Source organism: Trametes versicolor (genome assembly GCF_000271585.1).
Source record: "Trametes versicolor FP-101664 SS1 unplaced genomic scaffold TRAVEscaffold_6, whole genome shotgun sequence".
NCBI lineage: Eukaryota > Fungi > Basidiomycota > Agaricomycetes > Polyporales > Polyporaceae > Trametes > Trametes versicolor.
The window spans coordinates 1,021,975-1,035,075 of record NW_007360326.1 but is presented as its reverse complement, the minus strand read 5'-3'; the positions used below and the strand labels follow the sequence as shown (position 1 = coordinate 1,035,075).

At 58.2% G+C, this 13,101-nt stretch overlaps 4 protein-coding genes and 2 non-coding genes across 6 annotated transcripts; 2 read left to right on the top strand and 4 right to left on the bottom strand.

Annotated features, from left to right (window-relative positions):
• Window positions 1-52: 52 nt before the first annotated feature.
• On the bottom strand, window positions 53-1,806 carry TRAVEDRAFT_72019 (ZIP zinc/iron transport family). The gene is made up of 5 exons (XM_008040511.1): window positions 1,554-1,806; window positions 1,416-1,499; window positions 877-1,360; window positions 586-821; window positions 53-527 (listed from the first exon to the last, which is right to left on the bottom strand). The coding sequence occupies exons 1-5, from the start codon at window positions 1,779-1,781 to the stop codon at window positions 402-404; spliced, it is 1,158 nt and encodes a 385-aa protein (XP_008038702.1). The 5' UTR covers window positions 1,782-1,806; the 3' UTR covers window positions 53-401.
• A 2,549-nt stretch (window positions 1,807-4,355) lies between these two features.
• TRAVEDRAFT_47585 (uncharacterized protein) lies at window positions 4,356-6,523 on the bottom strand (the record flags this gene model as incomplete). The annotated part of the gene is made up of 8 exons (XM_008040147.1): window positions 4,356-4,711; window positions 4,777-4,843; window positions 4,899-5,118; window positions 5,170-5,691; window positions 5,747-5,998; window positions 6,050-6,136; window positions 6,196-6,378; window positions 6,435-6,523. 8 exons carry the CDS (start codon window positions 6,521-6,523, stop codon window positions 4,356-4,358), a joined length of 1,776 nt encoding a protein of 591 aa, XP_008038338.1.
• Window positions 6,524-6,642: 119 nt separating this feature from the next.
• Window positions 6,643-6,726, top strand: TRAVEDRAFT_t106. The gene has a single exon. It is a non-coding gene; the product is annotated as a tRNA-Asp (tRNA).
• A 138-nt stretch (window positions 6,727-6,864) lies between these two features.
• On the bottom strand, window positions 6,865-8,897 carry TRAVEDRAFT_47584 (uncharacterized protein; the record flags this gene model as incomplete). Its single annotated transcript, XM_008040146.1, has 8 exons — window positions 6,865-7,126; window positions 7,201-7,279; window positions 7,345-7,536; window positions 7,592-7,817; window positions 7,879-8,382; window positions 8,436-8,596; window positions 8,649-8,742; window positions 8,811-8,897. The coding sequence occupies 8 exons, from the start codon at window positions 8,895-8,897 to the stop codon at window positions 6,865-6,867; spliced, it is 1,605 nt and encodes a 534-aa protein (XP_008038337.1).
• Window positions 8,898-9,240: 343 nt separating this feature from the next.
• On the bottom strand, window positions 9,241-11,702 carry TRAVEDRAFT_58691 (seven-hairpin glycosidase). Its single transcript, XM_008040510.1, has 10 exons — window positions 11,237-11,702; window positions 11,062-11,182; window positions 10,833-11,008; window positions 10,662-10,779; window positions 10,519-10,612; window positions 10,357-10,455; window positions 9,850-10,307; window positions 9,630-9,799; window positions 9,555-9,572; window positions 9,241-9,492 (listed from the first exon to the last, which is right to left on the bottom strand). Exons 1-10 carry the CDS (start codon window positions 11,590-11,592, stop codon window positions 9,357-9,359), a joined length of 1,746 nt encoding a protein of 581 aa, XP_008038701.1. The 5' UTR covers window positions 11,593-11,702; the 3' UTR covers window positions 9,241-9,356.
• A 1,214-nt stretch (window positions 11,703-12,916) lies between these two features.
• TRAVEDRAFT_t107 lies at window positions 12,917-13,022 on the top strand. Its single transcript has one exon. It is a non-coding gene; the product is annotated as a tRNA-Leu (tRNA).
• Window positions 13,023-13,101: the final 79 nt, after the last annotated feature.

Sequence of the window (13,101 nt, the reverse complement as noted above, 5' to 3'; positions counted from 1 at the left end):
ACTCGCACACACCTCCCCCCATCCAGACACCCTCCGCACGCCTGAGGCTTCGCAAGATTCGGGCTTCTTCTCTATTCGTACCTAGGGTGGGAATCGTACACGCCCCCGGACAACACGACATTACACGCGGAGTCTATGTACTATGGTGGTGCGAAGCGTCCCAGCGGAGAGATACTGCACTGTGAGTCACTGGGCGAGATCGGCGGTGGGAATAATGATAGCATGTGCGTAAGCGTCGTAAAAGCAAGACGTGGTCACAAGATGTTGGATGAACAACGACGGAGTCCTAGCATGCGCAAGATGTGGCAATGGGGTAGCAGTGGGTATCCGAAACGACGAAACGACAAAGATCGGCGGCCGCTCGGATCGAAGACCGATCGCAGGGCTGATCAGCGCAAGGCTCACGCCCAGCGCCCGAGCAGCGCCATCAGGCCCGCGCCGGCGATCATGCAGCACAGCGCGTACGCCAGCTTCGCGTTCGAGCCGTTCAGCATGTCCTTGTTGAACAGGAACTCGTGCGCCATCAGCTACACACGACGGTCGTCAGCACACCCTCCTTGCGACGTCAAACGAAAACCTGCGCACCTCGACAAGTCCCGTGTAAAGCAGGATGCCGCTGCTGAACGCGTCGAGGATGCCGCTGACGATGCTCGCCGTCGTGCTGTCCGGGTTATACGTCGCGCGCACGCCGAGCCCGACGGCGATCCCGATGGGCGTGGTGATCCCGAACAGCAGGCCGCCGAGGATGGCGACGTAGTTGTACTTTGGTGGCAGACGGATGTACGCCAACCGCGAGCCCACACCGAGCCCCTCGAACATTTCTGGAGACCGCCAGGTCAGCGCTAGGACAGTATGCCAATAGGAGATACGACTCACGGTGGAAGACGAGGACGATGAAGAGGATTTTGAACTCGTCGTTGACCGCGAGCGTGAGGCCGATGAGCACGCTGTGCAGGAGCACACCGAACTCGAGCACCGCGATGCCGATGATCTGCGCCGACGGCGAGTCACCGAGCGCGTCTGGGGACCCGTGAGTGTGGTGCCCGCTGTGCTTCTGCACGTCCGAGTGTGCCTGTGGGTACGTCGGGTTGTCGTGCGTGTGCTCGGCAGAGTGCTGGCTCTCAATATCCGCGCTCTTCTCGCGCGTGAGCGAGCCGTCGGAGCCCTGCTGCTTCGCGATCGCGGCCTGGGTCATGCGGTCGGTCTCCGGGCCGTGGGCGGCGTGCGAGGCGAGCCCGTGCCCGTGCGCGTCGTGCGCGAAGCCGTGGCGGGCGAGCACGGCGGTGCCCCAGCGGAAGGCGACGAGCTCGACGATGAAGATCATGAAGATGCTGAGCAGGCAGATGCCGAGTGCGTAGGGCTAGACATAGCGGGCTCAGAAGCTGCGAGAAGAATGGCGCACAAAGAGCACTCACGTAGTTCTGCCATGCCGGATCCAAGCACGGGGAAGAGAGCTCGTCGATGGCAGGATCGAGCAGGTGGATGAGGGCGGTTGCGATCTTCGTGGGCTCGAGTCAGACGGAGGCCGAGAGCTGAGAAAGACGGAGACGCACGATGACACCGCTACCAAAGTACTTCGCCGTGTCGAAGACGCGAGTGGGAATGTGGGCACTCAGCCATTTTGTCCGCCGGGCGAGCACGGGGAAGAGGGCACCGAAGAGGGAGGTCGCGAGGATGACGAAGATGGAGGCAATGCGGAGGCCTGTGAACCTGGTGTCGCCGCCGCCCGAGCCGCAGTTGACATCGTCGTCGTCGCGAGCGAGGATGTGTGCACGGTGCATCTTGGTGACCGGAGAGGTGGGAAGTGGGTGGCGTGCTCGGAAGGGGAGGAGGGCGTCCGAGATGACTTTATACGGCCAGAAGGGGTGCCTGGAGCCGGGGGAGGGCCGAGGGAGGGGGACGGGTGAGAGTGGCAGACGGCGCGAGGAATGTGAGAGGGCGTCTCGCACAAACGGTATCTTTGACGTTTTCGCGACCGGGAGGGTACTCGCCCCAACGCCCCTTCTCCGATTGGCCCATCATTTTCCTCCCACCGCCACGTGCCTGCACCCACAGGAGTACCCTCCAGGTCGGCGTCTCTTTCATCCTGCCAAGTTCGTCTCTCTTTCGCTTCCGCGCCTCTACCTTCCTCCTCCCGCTCCCGCTGCTGCTGGATGTCTTTTCCTACTTGGGTCGAGCAGAGCTGTACAGTATCGTCTACGTTCTGAACACCGTCCGCTAGGGCGATCCCCTCGCTCCAGGAGCCGCCATTCTAGCGATGACTCAGTAGTATCACGCCGAAAGCATGCCGATATCGCAAGGCTGCCTCGATTCCGTATTACGGGTTTGAACAGCCCGGTCGCACAAGATGACAGCTGCTATCTGATGTCTATTATTTGCCATCCACTCGACACACAGCGGCAGGCGCCGGCGAGTACCTCCTCAGTCTCCCAGACGCACATCCCCCTCCTCTGGCTCTGCACCCTACGCAAATACGCGACTGACATCCTCGTATTTACGCTCAGGCAGCGTCCAATTATGGCGATGCGATTACCCGACTTGTGTAATCTGCTTCCGCACTGCTTTTGCTTCGCCGGCCTAGACCTGGATGCATGCCCGTGAGTTCGCTCCGACTCGCGAACTTTCATTCAGTGCCCCAACACACGTACTCGCACGTATACAGGGTTTGACAGGCGTACATGCGACCCCCCTTGCTTCTTACCTCGAAGATGACGCCGTTGTTCGCTCGCCCTTAATTATGGAATCCCGAGCCTCCGCAACCCACTCCGCTGTGCGACCGTCGCGTACATTCTCCCGCCGCCCGACCGTGCCGGAACGTCAAAGCGCCCCCGCCGTCGGTGCATCACCACCACCACCAGGAACCGCTCATCCAACGAGTGGGGACGAGTACCCTCCCGGTGTGCGTCTCGCCCTCAGTTGACAGCGCCCTCCACGCCTGCCAGGTTCACCCGCGTCGCCCGCGAACACCAGCCGCTCCACAGACCCAGCGAGGCACATGCAGCTGCACCGCACTCAGGTACGCATATAATAGCTTTTCGGCCGCCTGTTCGTTTCGCCTGAGTTGCCGGACTGAGGGGTCGTCGGTTGCGGTCGTTTGCCGTATTGGCCGGACTGGGCAGGTTATGCTGAACGGCCGGCGACCTCGGAGTCCCCAAGTCTACTGCTCGGCTGAATAGTGGGAAGGGGAGCCTGGTGCGTTCATATGAGGACACCCCATGGGTTTTCTGGCAGCGGCCCCATGGCTGCGCTTCTGAGAAGTTCTTGTGCTTGAGCAGCGGCTACAAGGTTCGTTCCCTAGAGGCTTTCAGGTACCGCGCACCACATATAGCTCCCACCTTCCTGCCTTCCCGTTGAAGCGGGTCCGAGTCATACATCGATCTTCCCTCCGCTATCCCGGTCACACGACCCGCAAACCAAGGATGCAGCCCCGTATCATGCCGTGTCCGACGCAATTACGTCCTACACTTCCATTGTTTAGCATTTGCTCCGCCGCTCGCGGGAGCTGACTCCTACGCCCTGTACCAGAGCTTCGAAGCAGAGATGAAGTACACCCGTCGTCGTACAGGAGCTCGATCCGACGCACATCAACTGCGGTCAGGCCCAGCGCCGTCCGGACGGCTATCATCATGATATTACGTCCTGACCCAGGAGCCTACTTACGCGCCTTGGACGCTGGAGAAGTGAAATTGGGCTCCACCGTAAAGAGTCGAGCCATCGCCTTCGCCAGTGGCGGCACCGTCTCCTCTCCTCCCTCCTCTCTCCCAAGGAGCCCTCGGGTTGCGACGTGGATGACGCCGCCGGAGCCAGCCGCTCTAAAGGATCTATCGCAGGATTGGGCATGGTGCGTGTCAAGAACGCTGTGCCAGTGTCACCCGGATTGCTTTACCGTTCGGTCCCCCGGTATGACGCTACTGCTACCCCTCCTCCTTTGTTGTTTCCGGAACGCGGAAACGTCTGCTCTCTTGCCTGACAGCGTATACGCGTGGCTACATGCAGTGGATGACCGGTCTTCGTCAGGACTTCACAGAACTCTGCATATCATAGAGCGTAACCGTCTTCCCAGTAGCCTCCCGGCGTTTGCGGCGGCCTGACCTCGGAGTGTAACGTATCTATATAAAATTGTCCCAACCCCCCTTGCCTGTGCCCAGGCTCCATCGCCAGTCAATATGAGCCGCCAAGCATATGGAACGACCGGAGGACTGCCAGGGCCACGGGACGCTCTCAGGAAAAGAGGGGCCGTGTCGATACGCAGTGCGTGCTATCGGTATGTTTTCGCACACGGTACATTTTTAAGACCTCCCCAGGGCCGCTACTCCTACATCTTTCGTCTCGCAATGTTCCTCTACTTCATCTACTCAAGAGGCGTTCATCTCAACATCCCGCGCCTCCGTCTCCGCAACCGCAGTCGCAGGCTCCTCGGCGGCGCTCTCCGACCGCGCCCTTTTGACCTCCCGCTCCGCCTCCGCCGTCCCCTCTCGACTCGCCGGTGCCTTCTGTTCCTGCTCCTGGATCTTCGCCAACAGAGCCTTCTTCTTCCTTAGCCTCCCGAGCTCGCGCTGCGTGAGCTGCTTGCCGTCCGCGCCTTCTACGGGGGCGGCCGCCACCTCGGACAGCGTGTCGCGGATGAGCGGGTCGTGCTCCGGGTCGACGTTCTTGGGCAGCGCCGAGAGCCCCGCGTAGAGGTCGAGCGCCTTGAGCTGCGCCGCGGTCGCTGTTGGAGTTAAGTGAGTATGGGATCAGCGGGCAGCCACAGGGGGCGGCTGTGGGAGGATTTACCGGGAGGGAGAGATTTTGAGTTGAGCGCGGTGAGAAGCGGCGTTTGGACGCCAGGGGACTCGGTCAGCTGGGAGGGGTTGTCAGCTCGTGGCAGACGTGAGAGTAGCTGCGGGGTGTCGTACCGTGGCGTCTTGCCATGCTAGCAGACGGATGGGAGACGTCTGTTCCGTTGGCGGTGCCTCCGGAGTGGTCTCCCACTCCGCGTCGAGTAGTGCCCAGACGTTTCCATCCCGAGCCACGGTGAAGTCGATTACGGGCTTTCCGAAGACCACGGACCGGACCGCAGAAGCGGGTAGTGTCTCGCCCTCGGCAGGGATGGGGGCGTAGAATACGGCAGTAGCACTATAGATATGATGAGAAGCGTCGACACCAGATGGGAGCATACCGCCTCACCCGATAACGCTCAGAACGACGAAACGGCCGTGCTCGCCACGATCGACGGATTGGATCCTGTGGACAGCAAAGACAAGTTGCGAGTCTTCTGACACACCCGGCGTGGCTTGTGGGGCGCTGGACACGGGTGTAGGCGCGCTCGCCTCCGTCATATGTACGTCCTCCGTTGATATTGCGGGTGGCGCCTCAGTATGGTCGCCCGACCCGCCCTCTGCTTGTTGGTCTGCCTCCGCCGTCTCCTCTGGAGTATCCGCAGTCCCTTTCTTGCCCTTTCCCCGCCGCTTTCCTTTTCCCTTGCCCTTCGCCTTGCTTTCAGACGGGCCGTCCTCGCCCTCGCCGTCATTCCAGCCGTGACGCCATTTCGGTGCCTTGACCTTGATGTGGGGTTTAACGGCATCGAAGATAGATACCTCGCCGGTGAGCTTGCCAGACATCCAGTCCCAGAACTTCAAAGTCGGGTCTCCGCCTCCGGACACCAGCAATGACGGGTCAAAAGACGGTATGTGCAATGCCGACACGAATCTGTCCACTAACTCGTGAATGCCGGACGGGAAACATTGTAACATGTAGAACGCACTTTTCCTGGCCTAGGCAATATCGCTCGATGACATAGCCTTTGGGGAACCAGCTGACGCGGATGTGTTCGTCCCGATCGGCAGTCAAGATGTATTTCCCATCCGGCGTGAGCAGGTATGTGGTGAGCATCGACGCATGACCCAGGATCAGCGTTCCGTTTGAAGGGTTCTCGTGAGCGGTCAGGGAACCGCGTTTTGACGCGCCGGCTTGACTTGTTGAAGGGGCGGGAGAAGGGTCCGGTTGTAGTGGATAGCTGAGCTCCCGTTTAGCGACGCGGCGAGACGAGTGTTTCGCTAGGACACACCTGAATACATCGCCGAATTTATCGCTTATAACGACCGTCTGGCCGTCAGGAGTGAACCCTATCTCCGTGGGCTTTTTTGGTAGTTCTCTGCGATTTATGTCGAGAAATTAAGCAGTGGATGCGGCAGAAAACGTGTACGGACGCACCGCTCGCTCAACAGCTCAAGAGAACCCCCTATGTGCCAGACTTTCAAGCGCTTGTCGTCCCCAGTAGTGATGAGATGCGCAAATCCCGAGTCCACCGCAACGCAGCGGATCGGTCCTGACTTCAACAACTTCTCCTGAGCATCCTCGTCAAGTTTGGTTGTTGAATGGATGATCTCGCCAGTGCTGACTCGGACAGACTTAGCCGACAAGATCATGCATCTGACCAAGAAAATACGTACTAGACGTTCAGGACATGGAAGTGGTGTCCTACTGTTGCAATGGCGTTGTTCTCTCCAATGAGGAGGCGCGTATAGGGGAAATGCGCCATGTTGTATCAAGCAAAGGCACAGAAGCAGGAGCGCGCATCGTAGAAATTAACCTGAAGACATCAGAAACTGAAGCTCGCCAATGCCGCGATATAAACATGGTAATAAGAGCACTGACATCTCTTTGTTAGTATATCGGTTAGTACACGCGCTTGTCATGTATAACTGATCGCGCGAAAGCCGGGTTCGACTCCCGGACAGAGAGCTCTTTTTGCACAGCAACGCTGCTGTATGTGGAGATTTACGGAGGTTCCTCGATACGCCGAGGCTCGCGGTACAATCGCGGGCACCCGATCCTATTCAATGATATTCGATTCTTATCGCTACATTGACAACTCTCACATCATGGAGAAAACACCTGTTCAGCATTGTCCCCCGTAGAATGATCGCCTTTCCCGAAACATGGCAGCCACTCATCTAGAGCCAGCTCAAAAAGACCCAACCCCGCGTAGAATGGCTCTTGGGAGACGGGGCTGTAGAAACCGACCGTTTTGAAGTCGGTGTGGTTCGCATCCGGCGTCAAGAGAACGCGGAGGTCCGACACATGGACCATGTTAGCATGCGTCAGTCCGAAGAAGGATGGATATTGAGGCGCGACGTTGCACCTGTGGGACACAGCACACATAACCGTCAATGCTGCTCAAGATAGCCAGCATTTAGAGGAGGATTAGCAACATACCGCGGCACCGCAACAGTAGGTGTCCGGCCGGGCGAGTTGGTCTCGATGGAGGCGAGCCCCATCGTTCTCCAGGGGTCGACTATCGACAGTTGTGAGTATCGTCTGAGTGAGTATCGTCTGAAGAAAGTATAAGGAATAACTTACATTCTCCGTTTGTGAATAGGACGTTGGAGGGTGTCATGTCCCATCCTCCGTACTTGTTCACCTTCTGCACGGCTGGCGAAGGCGGAAGTCCACGCGGGAATGTTGTGTTGCACTCATCCTGGAAGAGCTCTAGCGACAGGAAGGACGTTTCGATAGAGAGCGTATTGTTTGGATCTCCGCGCTGGTAGAAACCTGCATCGATATATCAGCGATCCGCGGGACTGGATCTACAATGACAAGCCCGTACCGTACTCAGAGCAGTACTGCCACATCCACGACCGGTCCTGGACGGGATCATCTGCGTCTCCGGGTATCGCATCGTAATTCACTTCGCGAATCGCAGACAAGAACGCGTCCAGAGCAACGTCGGTTCCTAGGTTCGCGGCCAAGCCTGTCTCGAACGGAGTTATAGTCGAGTTCCGGCTCTCGAGGACATTGCAAAAAGGCAGCAGGGAAGCCTCGAACCCGTAGTACTGCAAGCAAGCACACCGTCAATCCCCCATCGTCGTGGTCAAAAAAGCAGCATCCCCGTACCTGGTAGAAGTTGAGCGGATCCATAAGCACGCCGGCAGCGCTCACCGCACTCGTGTTCGCAGCGCGTTCCTTCGTGACCCCGTCCGACCGTGCGCTCAACAGCCTGAACTTGAGCTCCGCCGTCTCCTCGGCCGTACCGTTAGCGAGCGTGTCATCCACGAAGCGCGTGACGGCAACCCAGTCAGCGGAGCAGTTGCGCGTGAGGCTGCGCTCCGCGGCCTTGTAGTACGCGGCCATGTCGACTTGGGCGTGGACGGGGGCCGAGGACGCCCAGACCGCGAAGATGGTCTCTGGGTTGCGCACGCGGAGCAGCGCGCCGCGGACGCCGGGGTATGAGCCCCCGAGCCAGACCCAAGGCGTCTTGGAGGGGTGGAGAGGGTTGTCCGTCGCCGAAGTGCTGAGCGCGTGTCCGCCTGTGAGGGAGAATCGGTTGGCGAAGTAAACGACGTCCTCGAGGGCTTGCTCGGTATTCAGGAACTGCCACTGCTCGGCTGTAGTATTTCCCTACGAAGTCGTGAGGTGCTAAGAACATATTCTCTGAACGAACGGAAACGTACATTGACCGGGAAGGGCAACGAGTCGCCATAGAAGCGATGCTCCCATAAGATGGCGACACCGCTGTAGCGCTTGGCGAGACGCATCGTCGCAGAAAGCCCATGGTATTCTTGCAAGTAATACGGCAGGAGCGGTTCCGCGTTCTGCTCTCCCGAATCGAACACTTCCGACCTGGAAGTTAGCGACACTGCAAAGGCTAGATGAAGTGTGCTTACAAAACACTGGACCCCCCGGTTTATAGTACGTGTCGTTGACCCAAAATCTGTTTTTGAAGGTGCCCGTCGTGTTCCCGAAGTGATCTAGTGGCATCTGATCGTGGCAAAAAGCAGATGTTATGTAGTACGTCGACACGACTATGTGAAGCTCGACGGGCTTACCTCGAAGAAGTGGGCGTTATTCGTCGCTGTTTCATCATTCCTGGGCACTGGTAAAAGATGCTCTTTGAAGCGCATAGACGGTGCCATCCGCGCGCCCACAGACCACAACGCGCAAAGCAGCAAAACAACACGCATATAGCCTAAGCAGAACGACATAGCGCGCTTGCGGAGGTTGGACTGCCGACGTGCCCCACTCCTGTGTACGCGTTATATACGCAGGAATGATGCATGCGGGCGAAGGTCTTCTTGATAGCAGACGCGCTGCAAACCAGTGGAGAAGGAGATAAGCCAGGTAGCATGATCGCACTTCGCGACTTCTCATGCTGCAATAACGGAGCGGCGGCAAGACTGCGTCCACATGCCGGGCCGCCTTCCCGCAATACCTTCCCAGAACCCCACGTATGAACACGTCCCTGTAGCGGGAGGTTGACGTCCTCAGTATCCAAGCTATATTCGAGGAGCATGCTGTAGTATGTACGCGTTAGTTTACACATTAGTAGTAACTCGTGTGCGTGTGAGAGAGCGCAGCGTGGACGTATGCCCGGCTTATGAAATGCCGTATTTCTTCTTCTCCCAGTCTGCCCACTCAAACACGGGGAGCGGGTGCGCCTCGGTGTTGAACACCCAACGATCCAGCGGGATGAGCTCCTCGTCCGAGAACAGGAGATACAGATACTTGAGGCTAAAATGGGAAACATCAGCGTTCGAGCCCATGGGGGATCGTGCAAACAGGATGGTACGCACGTCTCTGCGGTGAAGAAACTGCGATCCCGTTGAAGCATGAGCTCGGTAAATCGCGCATATATCAAGAGCACGCACCTCGGCATCTCGTCCTTGAGCCGCGCAGGCGACTTCTCCACCGACGCAACGCTCGCGTACCCGCTCTTCGTCTTCGCCTCCTTCTCGATGGCGCGGAAGACCGCCCATCCGCGCTCCCGCCACACCTCGTCGCCCGTCGTACGCCACATGATATAGAAGCTCTCGACGGTCTACACCCCACATCAGCTTTGTACCCCACACCATCCAAACAAACACGCACCTCCGGCCTCAGCATATAATCGATCTTTGTCGCGCGATAGTCGCGGTCCCCCTCCAGCCTTGGCGGGGCCTCCGCCAACCCGGGGGGCACACGCCCCGGCCGCCCCTTCGCCTCCCACGCGTCGACGAGCTCCGCCCAGCGCCCCGGGTACGGGTGCGCCGCATCCGCGGGCGTGTGCGCCATGGCCATCTCGTCGGGCCCGAGCCCGGTCTCGTGGTCCGCGTACGTGATCCAGCACGTGTACGCGAGGCCCTGCGCGGCCCACTGGTGCCGCTCGCGGTCGCGTGCGGCGAGGGGGAGCGTGTGCGCGCCGAGCGCGAGCAGGCCTGGGAGGAAGCACGAGAGGTGCTCGAAGGTGTGGCTGGGGCTGGAGGAGGTCGTGTCGGTTACGTAGAGGAGGTTCCGGTTGGGGGTGACGTAGAGGAGGTTTGCGAGGATGGCTTCGACGTCGCGGAGGTCTGTCGGATATGTTAGCGCGTGGTATGAAGGAGAGGGGGGATTGCCTACATAGGTCGCGAGCTTTGGTCTCAGACTTCGCTGTCAGCAGCCATTGCTTCAGCAAGTACTCGTGTGCGCTATCAGCGAACGCGCCCACTGAGAAGTGGTCTAAAGCCGGCGCGGGAATGAGACCAATCGTTTACATGCAGACAGCCCAGGTTATGGACGTACCGTTGGACGGGTGCCCGGTGGTCACAGACCACTTCGTTGCGAACTGGTTGTCCTCGACCTTGGCTTCGTTCATGAGATCCATGATGCGCTCAACCTGCACTGCCCGGTCAAGTCTTGTATCGATAGGTAGTACCGCAACACACCCTGTCGAAGTATTCCTGGCGACCAGTGAGATGGGCGAGATATTTGTACTCCATCTGGCAGCTGAGGGCCTCTGCCCAAAGAATCTGCGGTCCTGTCCAGCCATTCCTAGTATCCCCACTATTGCCCCGATCATGAGAGGCGCAAGTCGAAAGGAAATGGAGTAAACTCACGACACAGTATTGACCGCATACATCGGAAGCCCGTGCGTAGTATTGAATGCAGGCAATAGCATGGTGCCCAGATCATCTGCACGAGTAAGCAAGATGGGCTCTCCGGATATGGCATAGGCGGACAAGAGACCACCAAGGTAACGAATGACGGTTTCAAAGAATGGTGCATATTTCCCCTGATTGACTTCATATCAACACTGGGTGTGCGCTACACTTCCCTTCAGCGCACCTTGGGCAGAGCGAAGGTCATGTTCGCGAGGATAGGTATTGTTTCGCGGAACTCGTCATGGAAACCCATGATGAGCATGGTATCCAAAGAGTCCACGAGCGTCAGACGCCAGCCGTTAAAGCTATTTACAGATAAGTACTGCGGACTCCGCGATCAACGCAGAGGGGGTACATACTTGTCCACATACGCATCCGAAACGGGCAGGAGCTCATCGTGTGACCCTGCATACTCCTGGTAGCCTCGGTATGCGTGGATAAACGCGCCCTTCACAGCGTCAGCGCGCTCTGACCATACTGTGGCTGGCCGCACGTGGGGCGGAGGACCTCCGGACGGGGGGCGCCCGCCGCCAAACGGTGGAGGGAAGTGGTGAGGCGGAGGTGGCGGAGGGTATAACTCATCGATTTGGTCAGGTCCGGGGCGGTATATTGAGTGATCGGTTGCGCCAAACCGGGCGAAGCCCCATAGCAAGAGTGTGGCAGCAGCGCCGAGGGGTATAAAGCGATATGCTCGCTTCGTCCTGAAGATATCCATTCCGAGCAGGACCCGAGAGTAGACAGAACAAAGTAGTTCACCCAAAGACCATGGAATACAAGCAAGACCAGGTTGGGTGGCCCGTCAGAGAGGCCGACGTCTGAGGGCAGGAGGAAAGGAGCGAGGACGCCGTCTCAGACAAGGGTAAGCGGGGTATATGAGAGCACGAGAGCAAGGAACAGCAGCGGCCGGGTGGGAACTGCATGGGGAGAGTGGTCGCCAGTGCCAGTGCCGGAGCCAAGCCGGGGCCATGCTGGCACTCCGTCGCTGCCAAGAGATCACTCTGCCGGAACAGCCACCGCTCCCCCCCTGATCATTCTTCGCCGCCTCGGCTGGCAGATCTGTCCTCGGCCTTCCGATTTGGCAACTGTTCAAGAACGAGCGCGTCCATCGTGCATTTGTGTATTCGTGTAGTACAATCGTCCTCTGAGGATATTCGTACTGGTGAACGTTGACATTGAGAGCGGGCCCAGAACCTCGTGCACGGAGGAAGCGTGCGTGGGAAATCTGAGCTTGAACGATTTCATGATGCATATATCTCATATCTGAGTGGTTGGCGAGGCTCACTTTCCTCATGTTGAACGGCTGGCTAGGATGTAGGTATCCATCAGCAGATTTGGGGGTTGATAATATCAGGAAGCATCACCTCGTCTGCGCCCTGCATAATTTCATCATCTGGAGAGGACCAACGGGCTGAGTCATCTGTGAGTGTTCTCTGCCGTTCACTAGGCCGTGCGCGGCGCAGCCTTATTCTGAGGCATAAAAAAACCTTTGGCACCTCCGGTTATGTATGGGCTTGGTAAATTTGTGATCAACTGCCGGGTGGAGGGAGGGAGAGACCCGAAAGATGTAGACGCGTGCTGAAACGCGAACTCCCGCGACGCGACTCGTCCTAATGCGGGCACGTTTCTCTCAAACGTTCCCACGGGCGACCTCTGCACTCTACTTCGGGAGTACCTAGCGATTGTCTCCTGGGCGTGAGGATGCTGTATGGGAGGTGCCAACCCATGATCGTTGATTGAGGGCAAACCTATGATATGTATCGTGCGGCGATGATCTCTGCCAAGCCGCCTTCTTAGCACGAACCACCTGCCACATAGGCTTTGCCGAAGCTTCCGATATGTCCCCGCTGCTTCAAGTCGCACAAATCAGCGTTCTACCTGCAAATATTGAGACATTAGTTTGGGGGATTTTAGCCTGAGGTCAAAGGGGTTGAAAAGGGAGAACATCTCGGCGAATTCCCCGTACTGGGAGCTAACGTGTGGTCATCAAAAGTCTATCATGTGGGACGGAATCTGGATGTACTTTTAATGAGCAGACGTATGGCGAGATGGCCGAGCGGTCTAAGGCGCCAGACTAAGGTCGTTCTCCGCAAGGAAAGCACTGATATCTGGTCCGAAAGGGCGTGGGTTCGAATCCCACTCTCGTCATTTTTGTTCCCCTTACCTTGAGTCAGCTGCAGAATGGATGTTCAAAGAGGACGATTGAGAGACAGAGTGCTGAACGGTT